General features: G+C 54.4%; 2 protein-coding genes across 4 annotated transcripts; one reads left to right on the forward strand and one right to left on the reverse strand.

Annotated features, from left to right (window-relative positions):
- Window positions 1-345: 345 nt before the first annotated feature.
- On the forward strand, window positions 346-7,104 carry NFKBID (NFKB inhibitor delta). Of its 3 annotated transcripts, none has more exons than XM_032323665.1 (12): window positions 346-1,635; window positions 1,745-1,845; window positions 2,055-2,115; window positions 2,507-2,724; window positions 2,962-3,152; window positions 3,234-3,339; window positions 3,458-3,604; window positions 3,720-3,771; window positions 3,866-4,014; window positions 5,676-5,792; window positions 6,125-6,289; window positions 6,435-7,104. In XM_032323665.1, the coding sequence occupies exons 1-12, from the start codon at window positions 1,356-1,358 to the stop codon at window positions 6,486-6,488; spliced, it is 1,641 nt and encodes a 546-aa protein (XP_032179556.1). In that variant the 5' UTR covers window positions 346-1,355; the 3' UTR covers window positions 6,489-7,104. The 3 variants fall into 3 exon arrangements, with proteins under 3 accessions (XP_032179556.1, XP_032179557.1, XP_032179558.1); XM_032323666.1 differs by having other exon boundaries at window positions 2,525-2,724; XM_032323667.1 differs by lacking the exons at window positions 346-1,635; window positions 2,507-2,724 and having other exon boundaries at window positions 1,755-1,845.
- A 3,723-nt stretch (window positions 7,105-10,827) lies between these two features.
- APLP1 (amyloid beta precursor like protein 1) lies at window positions 10,828-19,833 on the reverse strand. The gene is made up of 17 exons (XM_032323648.1): window positions 19,576-19,833; window positions 18,527-18,670; window positions 17,644-17,776; window positions 17,316-17,428; window positions 16,953-17,086; window positions 16,659-16,843; window positions 16,071-16,201; window positions 15,625-15,699; window positions 14,651-14,809; window positions 14,440-14,568; window positions 13,480-13,579; window positions 12,502-12,609; window positions 12,224-12,247; window positions 11,965-12,035; window positions 11,668-11,730; window positions 11,393-11,536; window positions 10,828-11,279 (listed from the first exon to the last, which is right to left on the reverse strand). Exons 1-17 carry the CDS (start codon window positions 19,720-19,722, stop codon window positions 11,181-11,183), a joined length of 1,959 nt encoding a protein of 652 aa, XP_032179539.1. The 5' UTR covers window positions 19,723-19,833; the 3' UTR covers window positions 10,828-11,180.
- Between the last annotated feature and the right edge of the window lie 1,458 nt (window positions 19,834-21,291).

Genomic DNA, 21,291 nt, shown 5'->3' on the forward strand with positions numbered 1-21,291 from the left:
TCAGGTGTCCGCAATCCCTGGCCGCTTCACCCTCAGACCAAAGATGGGGGCCCCCAGCTCCCTCTTTCCAGGTAGGAGGCGCAGGAGTCAGGCCCTCAATGTCAGCCCCGCCCATTCAGAGACTGGGCTAGTTCAGGCGCGACACGGGGACTCCCGAGTCTGTGGGAGGGGCCCTGCCCTTGACTGGGCGGTGCCAAGAAGTCCAGTTTAAAAACTCGCGGGGCACAGGTCCTAGATTGGGGACCCGGCGGCGGCTCCGCGGGGGAAGAGCGAGGCTGGCGCAGCGCCGAGGCCGCGGCCCTGGGGGCCAGCAATCCGCGCCACGGAATCCGCGAGGTAATGGAGGGCGTGGGGAGGAGAAGCATGCTCGGCCCCTTGGGAGAGCGAGGGCTGGGAGTCCGGCTCTCACGAACCTGCGGGACTGAGCGGGAGCATTAAGCCTGGGTGCTGCGAGTGAGCGTACTCGGTGTTTGAAGAGGGTAGGGGTCCGGGACTTCTGCTGGTGATGGAGGAGGGGCTGGGATTCTGGGATCCTGGGTCCTGGGAGAGTTAAGGAACCGGGGATTCGGAATTCTGGGTCGGGGGGTGGGGTGAAAGGGCTGGGAGCCCCGACCCCTGGGAACTGTGGGAGGAGGGGGCTGGCGGCCCGGTCTCATAGCTCTAGAAAGGAGCTAGACGGAGTCCTGGGGGCGTGGTTGTTTAAAAAATCAGCCACGAGTCGGTGTGGGTAAGGAGGCGCTCTGCCGTAGGGGGCCCACGCTGGCCTTGACCCTACCCGGGCCCCGGGAATTCCCAAGTCGCCACCCACCCCGGGTCCCCGGGCGGAGCAGGAATTCCCCACGTGCGGGGATTCCGAGCGCTCCACGCCTGGCAGCGCGCGCCGACTCTGAGAGGGACACCTGCCGCGCGCCGCCGAGAGAGGAAGGGGTGGATGGAAGATTCCCTTGCGTGAGCGCCGTGACGTCAGCACGTCGTATCTGGGCTGTTTCCGAGTCCGCCCTCCCCCGCTTAACCCTTCCTCTGCTGGAACCCGGGCTTGGAAGGGTGAGGGTTGAGGGTCCGGACTTCCGGGGTGGTGCGGACCAGGCTTCTGGAAAGTGGGACTCCCAGGTGCAAGGGAGGGCGAGGCTGAGGGCCCGGACTCCTGGGTCCTGGGGAAAGGGGTGTTAGGCTCTCGGAGTTCCGCAGAATGGGGCCTGGACTCTTAGAACTGAAGAGGGGATGGGGTCTGGACTTCCGATCCCCGACGAGCTAGGGGGCTATTGATTTGTCCTTCCTTGGGGAGAGGGCCGGAGGACTCGGACGCCTGTTTTCCCGGGAAGTGTGTCGAGGGCAGAGAGGTGTTGGGAACCTGAATGTGCAAGTCTCCTGGGAATGATTCCCAGCGACCCCCAAGGCCTCGGGACTGGGAGATCTGGGGGCTGGGATTTTTCACGGAAAGTGTGGGGAGGTGCTGCAGAGGAGCGCCCTCCACCCCCTTCCTCAGTTTCCACGACGCTGGTGGAAAATTGGGTCAGAGGGGAAAGTGCGGAGCAAAGGGAAGGAAACGGCGGAGGCGGAAGCTGCACCTGAAAGCTAAGATTGGCTTTGGAGTTCTCAGGCGTCGTCAGTGTACCAGTTTTTCCGCGCAGGAGGGTGAGGGAGGGTGCCTGAGTCCACTCCCCCGTAGTTGGGTGACTTAAGGAACTCTGATTGCTTCCCTCCCCTCTTCTTCTGCCCCCCCCCCCCCCGGCCTCCCCCGCAGTGAGCCGGAGTGAACGCAGCCACTGCCCATCACAGACCGTGAAGAAGCTCCTGGAAGAACAGAGGCGCCGTCAGCAGCAGCCTGACGCTGGTGGGACACCGGTAAGGCCCACGAAGCCCTCTAAACTGTAACTCGTGAGGCCATGACCTGTTGGGCAGATACTTGATGGCTTGTGAGCCCTTGACCCTCGGAGCAGATCAGAGGTGTAGTCCTGACTTAGATGCGCTGTGGGCGGGGCATGGATGCTGAGGGATTTGTCCCATAAATTACCCCTTGTTCCTTTTTTTTTTTTTTTTAAATCCCTCTACAGGGACAGTTTCCATCTCCCCTGGCCCAGTCCCTGACCCCATCTGTGAATGAAAGTGAGGCTGGTAAGTCTGGAAACTCACCTGGTTCCCTCAGCTCACCTCCCCAGCTTTCTTCAGGGACTCAAACATTCCAAATCTTAGAACTTTGGGGAACTTGGGAGTCAGACCCTCTTTCTTGCTGGGACTCGGTAGCAGTTTGATCGCCCAGATTCTCTGGAGCCCATGGGTCTATGTACACAGTCCTTCAGTGTTCGAGGGGCCCAGGCTCCCAGCCTTTTGCAGCTCCTGGAGTCTAAGCCCTCAGCCCTCTGAGTCCCAGCCCTTTGGTGTCCCACAAGTACTAGCTCTCAGGACGCTGGGAGATTCCAGGCTCTCACCCCCGTCCTCCAGCCTTGGTCATGACTTCCCCAACCCTGGTAACCAGGCCTGCCCCTGCTCCTCCTCTCACACACAGGCCATTCTCGCTTCCCAGTACACCAAGAGACTGTGGGTTCTGGACTTGGCAGCCTGGCTCCCACCACGGGCTTTCCAGACTGGGACCCCAACACGCATGCTGCCTACACAGACAGCCCCTACTTTTACCCTGCTTCTGCTGCTGAAGGCTTCCCGACTCCTGACTTCTACCCACCCTCCGACCCGGGGCGGCAGTGTCCATTTTCTGTGGGGATGGAGGTGAGATACAGAGTGGAACAGGATGCTGAAGGGCCCCTAAAATTCCCAGTTGCCCTTGTGCTAGATTAAGAGCCCGTTCTTCAGATGGGCAAAACTGAGGCCGCAAGGTCCAAGGTCACTCGGTACAGATGGGGCATCCAGCCACCCTACTTGGCGCTCTGTGTGTGTGTGTATGTATATATGTCAGGAAAAGGAGTTCTCAGCTGATTGGCTCTGCCTACCACGTGTATCCTTCAGGACCCTCTGGATACCCGGCTGTATGGAGAACCTTCCCTGCCACAGGCAGGATCCTGGAGAGGTTCTGGACTCCCCTTAGGACCCCCACAGTTGCCCCCCGTGGCCACCGGACCATCCCTGGACACAGCCCGTGCTCACATGCTGGCTCTGGGGCCACAGCAGCTGCTGGCCCAGGATGAGGAGGGAGACACGTGAGTATGGGGGTTGCAGTCTGCCTGTTTCTGGCTTAGCTGGGGTTCTGTGCTCACTGCTTGTCCTCTATCTGTCCTCAGGCTCCTGCACCTGTTTGCGGCTCGGGGGCTACGCTGGGCAGCCTATGCCGCAGCTGAGATGCTCCAAATGTATAGACATCTGGACATTCGGGAACATAAGGGCAAGGTGAGGGCCAGGGGCCCAGACTGCTGGATTTAAAGGCAGGAGGTCTGGGGGCCTGGATTATTGGTTTTTCAGAGGGGAGGAGACCAGGGGCCCAGACTGACCTTCTTATTTCCTACAGACCCCTCTCCTGGTGGCTGCTGCCGCCAACCAGCCCCTGATTGTGGAGGACCTGCTGAACCTCGGAGCAGAGCCCAATGCCACTGATCATCAGGGACGTTCTGTCTTGCATGTGGCTGCTACCTATGGGCTCCCAGGAGTCCTCTCGGTATGACCAGTGGGCCAGTGGGGAGAAGGGGTTGGACTGGTTGTTCAGATCCTAGCTTCCAGGGCTAGGAGGCTTGGGGAGACTCGACTCCAGCACTGTGCCTTCTCCTCCCCAGGCCGTGATTAACTCGGGGGTTCAGGTTAACCTAGAAGCCAGAGACTTCGAGGGTAAGCTTGGTGGTGGGCAGGGTGGGTGTGGCAGGTGGGGCTGGGGTAGGGGGGTCGCCTCGGATGCAGAGCCCTCACCACCTCTATCCTGCAGGCCTCACCCCTCTCCACACAGCCATCCTGGCCCTCAACGTGGCTATGCACCCACCTGACCTATGTTCCCGGGTGCTGAGCACCCAGGCCCGAGACAGGCTGGCTTGTGTCCAGATGTTGCTGCACATGGGTGCTGATCACACCAGCCAGGTGAGCTGGGCAGTGGGCAGCCAGCCTCTAGAAGGGTGTGTGGGATGGGGCACCTGGACATTCAGGGCATTCAGACAAATGTTGACTTTGCCTCTGGCCAGCCATGTGAACTTGAGCACATGGCTATGTTTCCCTGGGCCCCAGAGAAAAAGATCACTGACCTTAGGTTGTACTTACTATTCATCAAGCATCGAGTGTCATGGATTAGCTAATCGAATCCTCACCAACCCCCTTTGACAAGTGCTCTGTTATTACTTTTACCGCCTTACTAATAAAGAAACTGAGGCATAGGAGTCAAAAATCTTAGAGCTTGTAAGAGTCAGAGAGGGGATTAGAATCCGAGCCTCGTGCCAGAGAACACAGACTCTCTCACTCTCCTCTCTCTCAAATAAATAAAATCTTAAAAAAAAAAATAAAAAGAATTTTGAACACAGGTAAAATAGAGAAAATAGTATATTCACAAAAAATTATGTCTCTAAAGTGAAGAACTCTTTTAACCTCAATACCATCATTTCACCTTAAAAAAAATTTAAACTCATAATATCAAGTATCCTGGCTGTGTTCAAATTTCTGATTGACTCTAAAGTGATACACATTTTTTTTTTAAGATTTTTTTTTGTTGTTGTTTATTTGACAGACAGAGATTCACAAGTAGGCAGAGAGGCAGGCAGAGAGAGAGAGAGGGGGAAGCAGGCTCCCCGCCAAGCAGAGAGCCCAATTCAGGACTCTTTCCCAGGAACCTGGGATCACGACCTGAGCCAAAGGCAGAGGCCTTAACCCACTGAGCCACCCAGGCGCCCCTTTTATGTTTTTTTTTTTTTTTTTAAAGATTTTATTTATTTATTTGACAGATAGAGATCACAAGTAGGCAGAGAGGCAGGCAGAGAGAGAGGGGGAAGCAGGCTCCTAAGACCCTGGGATCATGTCCTAAGCTGGAGGTAGAGGCTTAACCCACTGAGTCACCCAGGTGCCCCTGCATTGTTTTTTCATTAAAAAAAAAAAAAGAAAAAAAACCCTTCAGACCCAAATAAAGCCCTCATATTGCCATTGTAAGACTTTTAAAGGTGTTCTTAATTTAGAGCTTTCCCCCTTCCATCTTCTGGTCTCCTCTTCAATATCTATTTGGTGAGCCAGATAGGTTGTTTTGCCTTGTAGAAACACAGCATATTTTTAATGAGGGCACATAATAAGGTCCCATTGTGGAAAATATCTTTATTTGCTCCAAAATATGAAGAGAACAACTCAATATGGAAGTATGTATGGGTTTGTTGAGTCCCCTGATTAATGCTGTTCAAGTCCCATCCTTATAGATCAAGTACAGTCTGTGTGGGATGTGGGTACATTTTAGCATGCCTAATGGAATGTGGGGTGGCTAGGGCAGCTGCAAGTGCAGAGTGCCTTTGGAGGATTAGGTAAGAACCTTCTTCTTAAAGACACTTGGGGTGGAAAACTGTCAAAAGAAACATAGTTCTGTGATGCATATGATGTGAATGGCATCCCCTTAAAGGTGATAGTCTTATATAGTGCACAACATAGATAACTGCGTAAGGAACCCCTGGGTGCTTGCAAAGGAGAAACAAGGTGTCTAAAGGCTCTTGGATTCCTTGGGAGGGCTCTGGGTGTAAGAATTGGCCTGACCTCCGCTGTTCCTTTCTCTACAGGAGATCAAGAGCAATAAGACAGTTCTGCATCTGGCTGTGCAGGCCGCCAATCCTACCCTGGTTCAGCTGCTGCTTGAGTTGCCGCGGGGAGACTTGCGGGCCTTTGTCAACATGAAGGTGGGGACCTAGGTTGGAATGGGCAATTGTGTGAGATGTGACAGAGAAGAGCGGGGGGCTTGGAGAGGCCTGTGGGCTGTGGCAGTGGCAGGGACAATGTAGAGAACCCAGGTGGGGACCGGATAGGATGTGGATGGTTGTAGATTGCAGGAATGTATGGGACATAGACCGAGGGGTGTGTGGAATGTGATTGTGGAGGGGATTCTGGGATGTAAGTAGGGGCACATGGAATACGGCTGGGAAGGCAGCAGTGTTGGACTCTGGAGTGTACTGTGGAAGGCCCAGGCCAGCTGAGTCTGTATCTTTATCAGCCCTCCCCTCACTGTCCCCAGGCCCATGGGAACACAGCCCTCCACATGGCAGCTGCCCTGCCCCCTGGACCACCCCAGGAGGCCATCGTGCGGCGCCTGCTGGCAGCTGGGGCGGATCCAACATTGCGAAACCTGGAGAACGAGCAGCCTGTCCACCTGCTGCGGCCTGGGCCGGGCCCCGAGGGGGTGAGTGCTGAGCCCACCCTGACTGCAGAGTGGCCTCTGACCTAACGAGCTGAACCCCTGACCCTACCCACTCAGGACTTTAGAGGGTCTGTGGCCCTGGCCTCTCTTTTTAGCCTCCCTGACTTCTCCCCTGTCTTGTCCGCAGCTCCGGCAGCTGTTGAAGAGGAGCCGTGTGGCACCCCCAGGCCTGTCCTCTTAGGACTCAAACCCAGAACCTGGACTGATTTTCCAGTCCCCACCGTCCTGTGGGACAGCCAGCGTATGCTAATGTTGCAAATCCATGATAATGTATGTGGAATGTCCTGCCATCAGGGTCTTACATTAAAACCCCAAAATGGCTGCCCGGGGTGGGGGTAAACGATCCCCAATATTTGGGGTTGTGTAATACCCCTACCCTACCCACAAGGAGCCCTCTTGATGATTTCTGTGAAATCGAGGCCCCTTGATTGTTTCTGTGAAACACCCTAGACCCCTAACCCTTCCTCCATTGGGATCTTCTGGGACCCCCTCCCCTACTCAAGTCCAGTTCAACTCACCTAGAATCCCAGATGTGATTTCCCTACACAGTACTTGGGGTACCCCCAGAATAGCTTCCACTGTCATCTGGTAGAGCTCCCGAGATGACTCCCCAAACCCACACCATTCAGGTCCTTACCCCTGAGACATAGGAAGGACTCTTCCTAGATTGGAGTTCCCTAGGTCCTATGCTTTCTAATTCAGAACTCAACCGGCAGGGCCCCTATCCCAGATCTCCGCATTTCCGGTGAATCCCTCCCCTATTTGAAATACCTTATTAAACTCAGTTTGGACTGCGCTGTCATTGTCTTAATCTCTGGGGGCATTGGTGCGGGGGAACGGCGGTGGTGCTTGGCTGAGGAGGCACGTTTGGATGACTGCGTGGGTGGGGTATGTAGCAGACTGTGGGTGCCAAGTCTGCATCTTTCACCCTGTCAGTACCTGGTGGTCTGACTGCCTGTGGACATCATGAGACCACTGGTGTCTGCTCTATCTTGGGTATGAGTCAGGTAGCCTTAAGTGCCAACGAGTTGATGCCCTTTCCCGTCTAACAGCCCTCAAACCAGAGACTGAAAGGAGATGGTATAGAAGGACTCCAGGTCCCTCACCTCTCTGTGAGGGTAAATGTGGAAGTGTGTGTTCTACACATGCTCTCAGAATTCCCCAACAGAATTAAGCTTCAGTTCCCCGTACTGGTTCTGGCTTGATGACATCCTTTCCTGACTGCTTTCCCTTCTCTGTGTCCTTTCCCACCTCCCCTACCAATAGATTGTCCTCAAATCCTGCTTCTGGAGAGACCCAAACTAACAAGACCTCCCAATGGCCCTTTCTCATAACTGCCCCACAGTCTCTGCTCTGGACTTCATCCCACTCTTATCACCAAAAGAGGCCCACTGAAAGCCCTCTGACTCATCTTTTTTTTTAAAGATTTTATTTATTTATTTGACAGAGAGAGAGATCACAAGTAGGCAGAGAGAGAGAGGAGGAAGCAGGCTCCCTGCTGAGCAGAGAGCCCGATGTGGGACTCGATCCCAGGACCCTGAGATCATGACCTGAGCCGAAGGCAGCGGCTTAACCCACTGAGCCACCCAGGCACCCATCCTCTGACTCATCTTAACCCCTCACTGCTCAGAGCCTCTCATAGACAACAAACAAGCCTACTTGGGGGCATGTACCCATGTCTCCATCCCAAAAGTGAAGGCTTGAAACAACCATCACTATTCGCTAATGATCCTACAGTCTGGGCTGGGCTCAAGTAGACAGTCCTGCTTTGGTCACTCATCTAGCTGCAGTCAGCTAGGGGCCTGTTTGGGCTGGGCAACTTTGCTCACATGTCTGACAGCTTAGCTGGGACCACTAGGAGTGGGCCAAGCACCCTTCTCTCCATGTGGTCTCTCCAGGAACGTGGGTGGTTCCAAAAGGAAGTGTGCTAAGAGAGTACGTACTTGCTTGCCTCACACTTGCTGACATCACATTGGTCAAAGTCATTCACATGGCCAAACCTAGAATCTGGGGAGGGAGCACTACTCCAGGGCTTGAATATTGGGAGGCGGGGTTTCTGGAGCCCCCTGTGTTAGTCTTCCACATCTACAGCCCTGTACCAGCATGCACTTCTCTTCTGAGGATGCACATTGTGGCAGCTGACCTGTGAAGAATTCATAGGAACGTTATTCTATAGATTCTAAGAACTTAACTGGAATGCATCTTACAGTCATTGTAGGGCAGTTTAATTTCTGTATTTCTTCCTTTGCATAAAGGTATTTTATCTATCTAACTATCTATACACCTATCTGCCTTAGAAAGTGTGTGAGTGGGGAGTGGGGCAGAGGGGGAGGGAGAGGGACAAGCACACTCTGTGCTGAGTGTGGAGCCCAACATGGGGCTCCATCCCAGGACCCATGATCACGTCCTCAGCTGAAATCAAAAGTTGGATACTCTAAGGACTGAGCCACCCAGGCACCCCCATAAGGCATTGATGGCATCTTAGAGCCTACTGACATATAAGATGTATATATGTATATATATATATATATATATATATGTATGTATATCCCAAGATGTATCAACAAACACATGCACACACATATTAAAAATGAAAGAATGATAAAATGTCTCTAAGAAACTGTATTATTAAAAGAAAAATTAACAAATTGTTTTCAATGGGAAAAGAAGGGCAGCTTAATGGCACAAGAACATCAAATGAACAAAAGCAACCCCCTGCTGGAATTCCAGTAACAAACCTTTTTAAATGAATTACCCTAAGTATCACCGTTAATATGTAAACATTAGTAAGGAATCACACACTGAGCATACTGAGCAAAATGGCCTTTCACTTCCTGTCCCACAGGCTTGGAGCTCCTTATTCAGTTAGCCTGTTGATCACCCTTGACTGTGAAAACACAAAGCCAGCATTTTCCCCCCTATCTGTGGTGCTAGCCATAGATTTCTGCTAGGTACAGTATAATGCAACTAAAGGTTTAACCAGTATCAGAATGATGTTGGAAACTGGGTTCTCCAATGAAGCTGTGGCATTGTATGCAACTTGCGTCATGTAGGCATTTTCTTCCCCATGTCTACTAAGTCTATATTTAATATACATGACTTGTAATTACATGTATATTTTATGATGAGACACTCTGAGCTCATAGGCTCTTTGGAAGAAAATCTAATTCTAGGAGCTTCCTCCCTAGGCCATCTGCGATAAAATTGTGTACTAAGCTGACATTAGAGCATGACATATTACTGCCACCTGCTGGGAAGTTGTGTTAAAAGGGAAATCTACAGTGTGTAGAAAGTGAAAGTTATCACTTGGAGTTTTGCAGTGCACACCCTGAACAGCATATGGGACAGCCTCAAATTACTGGACAGCAGGTTAGCAAAATGAGTAAGAATATGGTTGCTGGAGCCAGGTTGTCCTGGTTGAATCCCTAGCTCTGACCCTTCCTAGATGGTGACCATTGGCATGTTATGTAACTTCTTACCTCCGTTTCTTAACCTATAAAAGGAAAGAGTGATAGTACCTCCTTCATGGGATAGAAGTAATGATTAAGTGTGTCAATGTATGTAAAAAGCTTTGGGAGCAAGTGCCTGGCATAGGGTGAGTGACTTATGAGTATTTGCTGCCATATTGTTTTAAGACTGTATTTATTTATTTGAGAGAGAGAAAGAGAGAGAGCATGGGGGGGCAGAGGCAGATGGAGAGGAAGAGGCAGACTTCCCCACTGAGCAGGGAGCCCAATGCAGATTAGAGCCCAGACCCTGGGATCATGACCCTGGGATCATGACCCAGAGCCAAAGGCAGACACTTAACCAACAGAACCACCCAGGCATCCCTGCTTCCATATTGTTTTAAAACTTATTTAACAAATACTTATGAAATAGCAGGCACAGTTCTAACATCTCCACAAATACTAACCCTTTTAATTTCCATAACAACCCTCTTGGGGCAGGGAAAAGCATATGCAGATGGTTAACCCCAACTCCATAAGATGGGGAGCATGAGGGTTTAAATTCCAATAGGCATTTGCAGACATCACATTCCCCTCTCTGGGACACATAACTGGAATTTACACACTTCAGGGGGATTCCTATTGCCTCCTAAAGAAGGGATGAAAACTTGTGAATAGGAAGAGGGGTTCAAGATTCTCATTCCCTTCTTGGAATCGTAGGTTGGGGGTGGATGGTATGTGTGAATGAGTGTGAGGGTGAATAGAAGGCAGGAGAAACTGCCAGAACACAGCTTCCTCAGAGTCTATCTTGGGATTTAGCAAATAGAGGTCCGAAGTAATAAACCGTTCAGCACCACGGAAAGCTCCTGAGTGGGCAGGGGGAGCCTGTCCAGTCTGGTCCCCGCCCCCTGCACGCCAATCCCTGCCCTCCTACAGGCTCCGCCCAGATTTTTAGATCTCAGATCGTAAAGCTCCTTCCCATTGTTTGAGGAGGTGAAGGAGGCCTGGGCAGGGATCCACAGCAGCGTCCAGAGCTGTGATTACACACCGATTCCCCCACAGAGACGCAGGATGGCATGGTGGGGGAAGGATTTTATTGGTTTGTTAGTGGGGAGCACATGGGAGGGTGAATTCTAGGGAACAACAGACACTGGGACCAAGCTGGTGATCACCTTAAGGAACAATAAATTAACTTACAAAATAAATTAAAGTGAGGGAATCCCAAGCAGGGAGGCAGCTGGGAATATCTGGGGATTTCTTGGGAATGGAATTTGGAATTGGAAAGGGGAAATAAGAACTTCCAGCCCCCTCAAAAAGGGTGCGAAATGAACATTTTTGAGGCCCCCCACAAGGCTGGGAGTTGGGGTTCTGGGGCTCCAGAAAGAGGGAAGGTCTGGGCTCAGCCAAAGGAGGTAAAGGGGGCTGGTTCAGGGTCGTTCCTCCAGGAAGCGGTAGGTGGGGTTCTCGTAGCCATGACGCTGCAGTTCCCGCAGCTGCTGCTCCTCCAGGGTCAGCATTGGGTCCACCTGCAGTAGAGGCCGGGAACAGAGGGGCATAGGGACCTGACCACAGATCTCACAGTTCCTTTGCGTCCAGGGTCTGGAATTCCTCCCCCATCCCATGTCTTTGTGTCTCTCACCTCCACCACTCCATGGCTGATAGCCCCATAGGGCTTCTTCCTGCGCAAGAGCAGCAGGGAGAGGACGATCAGGGAGCCCCCACCTGCTCCCATGATCAGCAGACCAGACACGGCCTCTCGGGACACTCCTGTCCCTGCTGGTGCCTGCGTGGAGAGGACATGGGGCAGAGGCCATCTCTGAGGCTCACCAAGGCCCTGTGTGGCTTTGGGAGTCAAAACCTAGCCACTGACTTCTGACCTCTCCCCCTAAGTCCCCAGAATAGTCCTCCTCTTACCAGCTCATCTCTCTGAATCTCCGATGAGTGGAAAGGAAAACCCCTTGGAACAGACACATTCACCTGGGGAAGCAGGAGGTGTCAGCGACTCAGGAGTCTGGGCCCGGCTTCCTCCGCCCCTGGGCCCCAGTAGGGCATCCCCCAGCCTCCTTCTTCCCTAGGATCCCGAAATCCATGTTCTCAATCCCTTCTTCCCTCAGACCAAGGAATCCAAACCCCTAACACCCTCCTTCTTCAGATGCTGGAGTCCAGGACCCCTCTCCCATCAACCCTCAGGCTCCCACAGGTCTGACTTACCTTTCGCTCATACTGCTCCAGGGGGGACATCTTCTCTTTCCCAGAGGATGCAGCATCTTGTTCTGTGGACCCTAACCCCCAAGTCCTATCTTATTCCTGAGAGTCGAGAATGGTGCTATGCCTGCCTGAGGAGGCGGTCAGAAGGGGCTCCGGACTCTACCCAGCAGGTCTGGAGTTCCCAAAGGATGGACCCTTTCCCATTCTGGGCTCAGGGACTAGCGGGATTTGGTGGCTGGGGTCTGTTCTGGGAGATACTCACCTTTCGGAAGGGCCATGGGGGTGTCTGTGGGCAGCCAGAGGAGGCAAGACAGGCAGAACAGTGAAGAAAGGAGGGCATCATCGAGGAAAGGGTGGAGACACACCCTCCCGGGGGCCAAGGCAGGAGGATCCTACAGACATCTGCACAACCTTAGACATCTGTTCCTATCCTCTCCCACTCACTGTGTTGGTAAGATACCCCCAGACTTTAGGGGATTAGCATGGAGGTTGGGTGCCTGTCCCCTGAAGTCTGGGGCTATCATATTTGGGTTAACTCACCATCCTTGGAATCCAGAGGCTGAAGCCCACCCTTGTCCTCACTGCTGCCCGCGGGGGCAGGGGCTTCTAATTCATTGGGATCCAGGTGCTCAGAGTGGAGGAGCTCCTCTGAGGGGAACATGAGGAAAGGGGGTTGAGATCATGAGCCTAGGGATGCCTCAAAACAAAGCTGGGGGTGCAAACGGCAACCTAATAGTAGAGTGATTGGGTATAGTCACAAGTATGATCTGGGAAAGTGGGGAGCTAGATGGAGACACCCCTGGCAGGGAGGATTGAGGTTGAAGTTTCAAGAGAATGGCTCCTTCCTTCCTTCTTTCCTTCCTTCCTTATCTTCTTTCTTTCTCTCTTTCTCTTTTTCTTTCTTTCTTTCAGATTTTATTCATTCAGGGGTGCCTGGGTGGCTCAGTGGGTTGAGCCTCTGCCTTCAGCTCAGGTCCTGATCCCAGAGTCCTGAGATTGAGCCCTGCATCATGGGGCTCTCTGCTCAGCAGGGAGCCTGCTTCCCCAGCCCCCTCTCTCTGACTGCCTCTCTGCCTATTTGTGATCTCTGTCTGTCAAATGAATAAATACAATCTTTTATTTAAAAAAAGATTGTATTTATTCATTTGACAGAGACAGACACAGCGAGAGAGGGAACATAAGCAGGGGAAGTGGGAGAGGGGGAAGCAGGCTTCCCAAGAAGCAGAGAGCCTCAGTCCCAGGACCTGGAGATTGTGACCTAAGACAAAGGCAGATGCTTAACAACTGAGCCACACAGGCACCCCAAGAGAATGGCTTCTTTAAATAACAGGATTAGGTGTGGAATATTCAGTAGGAAGTCACAACAGATCTGGGGCTGCGGTAGGTCACAGTTTCTGGTGTTTGTTCTCTCATGGGGGGGGGGGCTTGCCTTCGCTTTGCCACTTGCTTTAACCAATAGAAGGTGGGCCCCTGCCTTAAGAAGCCCTGGAATGGAAACTGGGGGTCACAGGCACTCACGGATCTGGGGCCGCAGCTCCTGAGCCAGGTGGGGATTCTGGTCAAGGAGCCCAAGGCTCTGATTCATCCTTTCTTCAATGACTTGAAGGTGGGTCTGCACCTGTGGGGGAGGATGCAGTGGGGAGAGATAGGGAAACTGAGGCAGGGTGAAGCAGGAAGGTCAACAGGGTCCAAGGAAAAGTAGCATATACGATGGACAGGAAGTAGGGCTCAAAGGCCAGGAATTGGGCCACAGGAGGGAAAAAACTGAAGGAGGAGAAGCAGAATAAAAAGAAAAGGAAAAGATGTACAGCAGACAGGAAGTGAGGGGCCTGGAAAAGGAAGTAAGGCAGAAGGGAAAGGAGTAGTCACCAGGAAAAGTGCCCAAGAGACAATGTAAGTCCAGGATACAAGGAATACGGCACGGAAGACAGGAAGTCAAGGTGAGTGAGAAGGAGGAGCAGAAAGTAGGGTCTGAGGGATAGAAAATGAGGTTTCAGGGGTTGCAGAGAAGGAAGTGGGATTAGGGGGTCCTATGGAAATGATGTGGCTCAAGGGCAAGATTTGGAGTTCAAAAGTGTGGAATGGAGTAGTCAAGACACGAAGAGAATATCCAAGAGATAGGAATTGGGATCTGAGGACACAGAACAAGGGCTGCAGGGGACACAAGTGGGGTGAGGAAGAAAGGAGAGCAGATGGGCAGGAACAGGGTGCAAGGCCCAGGAGGGGGATTCTGGGAAAAGAAGTAGGAATCCAAGGGACAAGATGGGGGGGTCAAAGGCACAGGAGTGGCGGTGGGGGAGTGGGGGGTGAGGGCAGCGTTCCGGGGTCTGAGGAGTCGGGATCCAAGGGGCTGGAAAAGGTCCTAAGGCACGGGGGTGGGGGGTTGCCAGGGATAGGAAGGGCATCTTGAGGGATGGGGTCCTAGACACTGGGGTCGGAGGGCGAATGGGCTGTTTGGGGACTGGAAGGATCAGAGACCTGGAAGCGCATCTGCTGGGCCTTCTCAGGGTCCACAGCCGCCACGTGCTGGTAGTGCCGAAGCGTGTGCCGCTGCTCCTTCTGCTCGGCCCGCAGGTAGCGCCGCAGGGCCAGCAGTACGCGCTCCGCCTGCGGAAGGGAGAAAGGCTGCCTGCCGGGGCCTGCCCAAGACCTTTCCACCCTCTGGCCTCCGCCCCCTCAGCTCCCACACCTGAGGCGGATCCCCCTGCAGCGCCGCCAGGAAACCTTCCAGGGCCGCCCGGCGCTGGTCGTTGATAAGGGCGATGACTCGGGTGGCGTGGGTCTCCACCAGGCGCTGTCGCTCCCCAGACACCTGCTCCTCCAGGGTCTGCAGGATGGACTGGAAGTGCTGGCGAGGGGGGTGAGCACAGGGCCAGGAAAGGTGAAAACTGGTGAGAGTCTGGGGCATAGGCAGTCTGGAAAGGCAGGGCTCTAGGGCCACAGGGTAGTGGAGGAGGGTGCCATGGGTCTAGGCATGAGTAGAATCCAGCCTAGGGTGGGACTAGGTCCTGGGACACTGACTGGAAGGGGTGGGGATACTGGGCCAGGCAGAGCCAGGCAGGACCAGGCCAAATGGGAGCTGATCTGAGGAGGGAAACAAAACAGTTTAGGAACAATCTAGGAACTGAGCTGGCTCACATTCAAGGGAAATACTTTCCAAGTATTATGGGATAGGGAAGGCTTTAGGCCTGGATAGGGCGAACTGGAGATGGTCTGTGCCTGAATAGGACAGAGAGGAGTGGAGCAAGAGTCAGGGTGTGGGGCTAACCCCAGCCAGGACTAAAGGTGACCGGTGAGTCATGAGGCCGGGCCTACTGAGCCAGGATTGAGAAAAAGTGAGATTAGAGGGGTGGGACCAGAGTCAGGGGGCAGGGCCTGGCTGCGTCTTTAGGGGCTCAGCTGGGGAGAGAAGCATAGAGCCGGCCCTCAGAGGTAAGCATCAGGTTAAGAGGAAGCTAAATATGGTCAGTCTGAGGAGAAGAGAAAGGCCTGGTCAGCCATAGGCCCAGAGAGGTGGGGGCCAGATGGAAGGGTGGGGCCAGGAGAGACCAATATAGTAGGGGCAGAGCTGAGGGAGGCCGGACCAGGCCAAAACCAGGTTGAGACCAGGTATGTCCCAGGTAGTGGGGTAGGGTGAGTAAGACCCACTGGATGGTGTCCTACCTCATTCAGGGCCTGTCTGTCAGCCTTGGGCAGGTTCTTGGACTGGTTGTCTGCCATAGCCCATTCACGCATCACCTGGGGTCAAGGGGAGCTTCAGGATCCTGGAATCTTCCCTGCTTTACCCAGTGAGTCCCCCCAAACCCTCTTCAAGACTCTGGAGGCTCCAGATCCCTTAGGTTCCACTGGTTCACCAGAGGTTGAGGCTCAGAAGGAATTTAAAGTAGAAGAATACAGTGTACCAGAGTTTTCATAGAATCTTCGTGGCATCTTAGTGGGATTCTAAGTGGGTCAATGATCCCTGATCATCTTAGAGGTGGTGTTGAGGGCTAGGGGTTGCTGGGGGCTTGAGGAGTCTTTGGAGGCAGCCTCAATATGCGCCTGAGGAATTCTGTGTTTATTTAGGGAGTTCTGTGTTTGGGAAATCCTGGGGCTCCCAGGATCATTACCTCATTAATCTGGCGCATCCTACGTTCCTCCAGGTCCATCTTGGCCCGCAGGAACCCCTCATGCTCGCTGATTTCTCCAGGCATGCCGAAGTACACATCCACACCATCCGTGGGCCTCGCGGTGGTGGTTGCTGCAAGGCCAGGAATCAGGGAATCAGCTTGAAGCCCATCGCCAGGTCACCTTCCCTTCCCAGAGAACTGCATTTCGTAGAGCACACTGGAGGCCACCGTGTGTCCACATAACCATAACTGCTGTGAGGCATCGTGAGAGATCTAGTTCTGAACTGGGCCTGTTCTTGCAAAGCGTAGGAATCCATTACACCATCCTTCAGCCTTCCCCAAAAGAACCCTGAGGAACAACCAGATGGCTCCTCCACCTCTAGGTACCCCCAAACCATCTTCAACCTATTGTATCCTTCACAGGATGGTCCTTCCTTTTCTTTACCCAGAGTTGCTCCCATCCCTTCTGTTCCCCTTAGTTGGGTCTCTCCCCAACAGTTCCCTCCTAAAGATACCCCTACACCAAGGCTCCCTCAAATCATCCTCCATCCAGGGCAGAGGGAACTAGGGGTCCAGAGACTGTCTCACCTTTGCTGACCCCTGCAGGGCTGTGGGAGCTTGAGGGTAGAATTCTTTCCTCCTCTTCTTCCTCTTCAGCCCGTGGGGGCTCCACGAAGTAATCATCCACTGGCTGTAGGAAGGAGTCCTCCTCTTCCTCCTCCTCACCGCCCTCTACTCTGCCCCCTAGGGGCCAGGACCGGGTGGAGGGGTCACTGAGGGAACAGAACACTCAGGGCAATGAGAATCTGGCCTGCGCCCCCAGACTTCTGTTTCCTGCCTCAGGAGCCTTGGGATGGGCATGGAGGATTCCCTCCTACTCACCCAACTGCTGTCCCAGACGGATCGGGGGTCACCGGAGGGGGGCAGCACACATACTCCACACCTCGGAACCGATCTGTGCCACAGGGCAAAAGCATGCCGGAACCATGCAGGATGAGGCCCTGGGAACTGCAGGCCTGTGGGAAGAGTAGGCCCAGATGTCAGGATTGTGGGTTAGGAGAGGATAGAAGGGAGCATGGATGCCTAGGTCTTGGGGACTGATGGGGCTGGAGCCTGGATTCTGGATTCTGTTCCACTGGGAAGAGGGAGCTGAGGTCCAGACTCAAGTTCTGGAGGGGATGGGGCCTTAGGGGACTGAACTCCTGGGTTCTGGGGGGTGAGGATGGGATGGGCCAGGGTCCTGACCTCCTGTGCCTCCTGATGCCTCCGGGTTGAACTCTCGCACTGGTCCATGCGCTCCTGATGCAAGAATCGGCAGCCTTCAGGCACCAGCAGGGCCTCGCTAACGAATTCACCTGCTGGAGAATGGGGGCACCACAGTGAGACCTTCCCACAGACATTAGCTCCAACCTCCTCAGAATCCAGGCATTTTATCCTCGAAGGTTTTCTGCCCCACTCTGGCACCAGACATCCAGATACCTAATATGAACCTGAGCCCAGGGCCCAGAATCTCACCCCTGGGAGACACCCATCCCCCTGCACTTCTAATCCCCTCCCCCAACCTGTGACTCACGCAGGCAGCGGAAAGGCACAACCTGGTGGTGGGGGTGGGCACAGCGGCCACCCCGGGCACCCCCGCACCAGCGCTCCATGGGGATGGCCTGTGTCGCCTGTTCCACACGTGCAATCTGCAGCTCCGGGTACATCTGGGGGCACCGGGTAGGGGCGATCAGCTCGCAGCCTCGCCCCTGCCAGCCGTGCTTCTCCACTGGCCATGTCCCTTTTCAAGGGTCTAATAATCTCCCTAGGCTCTGCTTCTCCGTAGAACCGGTCTTAGATATCTAAGCCCGCCAGGCCCCCTGGCCACGCCCCCAGTAGCTTTCCCTCAGAAGCCCCGCCAACCACCCAGAGATTTAATACCCACCTCTCTTCGTGTCACCTCTGTCCTCTCCCCCAATAGCTTTGGCCCACCTTTAAGCCTCACCTTTTCCTCGGTTTGGCTTCTCAGGAAGCATCCCTTCTTTCTGTATTAGAACTGCCTTTTTGTAGCTAAGCCTCCTAGCTTTCCTATTCTCATTGAGCCCCACCCCTTTTCCTATCTTGCAGTCCGCAAGATCTTTTTCTTAGCCCCGCCCCTCATTTGACCACGCCCACCTTTACCCCTACTTTTGAGGAGCCCATCACAGAGTTCTAAACTCCGTCTCTTCACTAGATACTGCCCTTAGCTGGCCCTCTTTGCCCAGTTCTCCTTTCCTGACCTAGTTTCTCAAAAACAGGTCCTGCCCTATCCTAAATGTGCCTCTTTCTTGGCCTCACCCCCAGCTCCTGCTGCCTATTTAGATCCCTCATTCTCCTTGGACCCTGCCTTTTGTACCACTAGCTCCTTTTGGGCGACGGGGTCCAGTCTCGGAACCACTTTCCCACTGACCACGCCCCTCTCAGTAGGTCCCGCCCACCTGTCTGCAGTATTCCAGCACGCGTTGCGGGTCCCGGAGACAGCGTCGGGAGCGTTGTGGGTCTGGCTCCCAGCGGCCGGTGCGCAGGTCCCGGTGAAGCGTTAGGTGCCCGCATAGTCCGGCAACCTGGGCCGACCCCGGGGCCTGAAGGTCGGGTCGGAGGGGTCAGCGAGGGCCCCGGGACGTTGGCACGTGGGTCCCTCGGACCTTTGCTCCTTAGGACCCAGAGGTTCAGACTCCCAACACCAGCCCCCTTCACAAAGCACCGCGCACCCGCCTCCTAAGAGGTACTGTTCCCCGGGAAACAGCTCCCACAGGGCGGGGGCGCCCCAGCTCTCCTGTTGCTATGGCGACCCGGGTCCCCCGGGAGTCTCGCGGCCTTGTTGCCGCGGAGACAGGCTCCGCCCCCACCCGGGCGCAGCCGCACTGGAGCCCGAAGGGGTTAAAACTGAATCGCGGGGGAGGAGGCCAGAACCCAGGCGTTCTGGCCCCTCCTCCCTCCATCCCTAGCTCAGGGTCCCATTCTCCAGCGCAAAGACGACAAGGCCTGGCTTCAGGGCCCTGCAGGCCTGGACTCCAATCCTTCCAGGGCTGGAGAGCTACATCCTGGGTCGGGGGTCGGAGGCTGAAGACCTAGACTCCTGCGTTCTGGGAGGCTGCGGGGGCCCTCAAATGGGTCCAGAGGATGCAAGGGGCAAACATTCTTGGATCCAGGTGTCTTACTGTCTGGTGGGTCCCGTGTTCAGGTGGGAAGGGGTAGGGGCTGAGTCACCTAGGTCAGGAGGGTCTGAGGGGGCTAGACTTTCGGGACTAGCGGCTCTGGAACAGCCAGTTCCTAAGCCAGGGGCGGGAGGCAGCTGGGAGGACAGAAGATGGGGGAGCTGGGGCCAGAACTCCTGGGTTCATGAATGCCTAGTGCCTTTAGGGGCGTATAGGGGCCGGCCCCTTGGCTGGAAAGACTGCGCTTTCTGCCCTGGACGTGTCTGTGTCCGGGTCCAAGGCCCGGTCCCGCCCCTTCCCCCATCCCCCAGGACCCGGCCGGGCCTCACCTCGGCCGCACCGGGGCTCCCACCGGCCAGGCTCCCGACGGCGAGCTGCGCGCGCAGAAGGAGCAGCAATAGCGGCAGCAACAGCGGCAGCGGCGGCGGGCCCCGGAGGCGGCCCAGACCGCGAGCGGCGGGGCTGGTGGGCCCCATGTCCCGGCCCTCGCGCCCTCACGTCCCCTGCACTCCCGCCCGGCCCGGCCCGGCCCCAGCGGTGACAGGAGCTCCCAGCGCCACCGCCGCCGCCGCCACCTCCTCCCGCCGCCCCCGGGCTGCGCCGGCGCCGCCAGCCCCGCCCCACGCCGGCCCCGCCTTCCTAGCCAGGACAATAGCGTGGCAGCTCTGCGCAGAGTGGAGCAGCTCGGGAACCCCGGGTGGGAGCCAGCGCCAAGCCCCCGCCTCCTAGAGATTCCGGGAGTCCCACCCCATGCAAGGGCATAGCCAGGAGTCTGGGTCATAGGATCCGCCGTTTTGAGCCCTTCCTCAGGACCCTCACGCCCAGCTTTCTCTTCCCTCACACCCACTCACAAATCAACCTTCTCTAACAGGCGTGACAACATTGGAGATCTCTCCCCCCAGCAAATTCCTCCCTTGAGGTCCCGGGAATACAGGCCTGGGAAACTTCCCTAATCAAACACAGCAGCTGAGACCCAGTCCCCTTCTCCCTCAGATCCAGGAGTCTGGGCTGCAGGGGTCTTCATTTTCAGGACTAGAGACCAAGGACCCTCGCCTCTCCCGCCCACCCCTTTCTTCCTAAGACTCAGGAGTCTTGGCCTTCTGCTCTGCTTTCCAAGGATCCCAGGTGTTTGGACCTTTAATTCCTAGCTCAAGGATTCATAAATCAAAGCCTTTCTTTAAGGATGACCTGAGTAAGGTGCCATGCACCACAGGACTCAACCCGTCCTTGCTTTAAGGACAATGGCATCTCTATTCTCTCTAGCTTCTCCCCCCCCCCCTTCGGGGCTCACTGCTTTGTCTCCTCAAATAACTAGAATTCTGTCTACCCCAAGCCCACTGGAGCAGCCCTGTCATGTGTGTGCATCTGTGCATGTATGTTTGTGTAGATGTATGTCGAAAGAACCTGGAGTGCTACATGGGTGGCTCATGGTTTTGTTCCTACTCTCACTTCATTGCCTAGGGTAGAGGAAGGGCCTTAGGGCAGGTTTTTTAAAATTAAATTTTTAAAATTTTTATAAACATATAATGTATTATTAGCCCCAGGGGTACATGTCTGTGAATCGCCAGATTTACTTACACACTTCACAGCACTCACCATATCACATACCCTCCCCAATGTCCATAACCCCACCACCCTTTCCCTATCCCCCTCCCCCTGGTTACCTTCAGTTTGTTTTGTGACAGTAAGAGTCTCTATGGTTTGTCTCCCTCCCCATCCCATCTTGTTTCATTTATTCTTTTCCTACCCCCCAAACCCCCCACGTTGCATCTCCACTTCCTCATATCAAGATCATGATAGTTGTCTTTCTCTGATTGGACTTATTTCACTAAGCATAATACCCTCTAGTTCCATCCATGTTGTAACAAATGGCAAGATCTCATTTCTTTTGATGGCTGCATAGTATTCCATTGTGTGTGTGTGTGTGTGTGTGTGTGTGTGTGTGTGTGTGTGTGTTTGTGTGTGTGTATCACATCTTCTTTATCCATTCTTAGGGCAGATTTAATGGAATCCTTCCTTGTGGAGGGTGATAATGCTAGGAGAAT

Source organism: Mustela erminea, chromosome 19 (assembly GCF_009829155.1).
Source record: "Mustela erminea isolate mMusErm1 chromosome 19, mMusErm1.Pri, whole genome shotgun sequence".
Classification (NCBI taxonomy): Eukaryota; Metazoa; Chordata; class Mammalia; order Carnivora; family Mustelidae; genus Mustela; species Mustela erminea.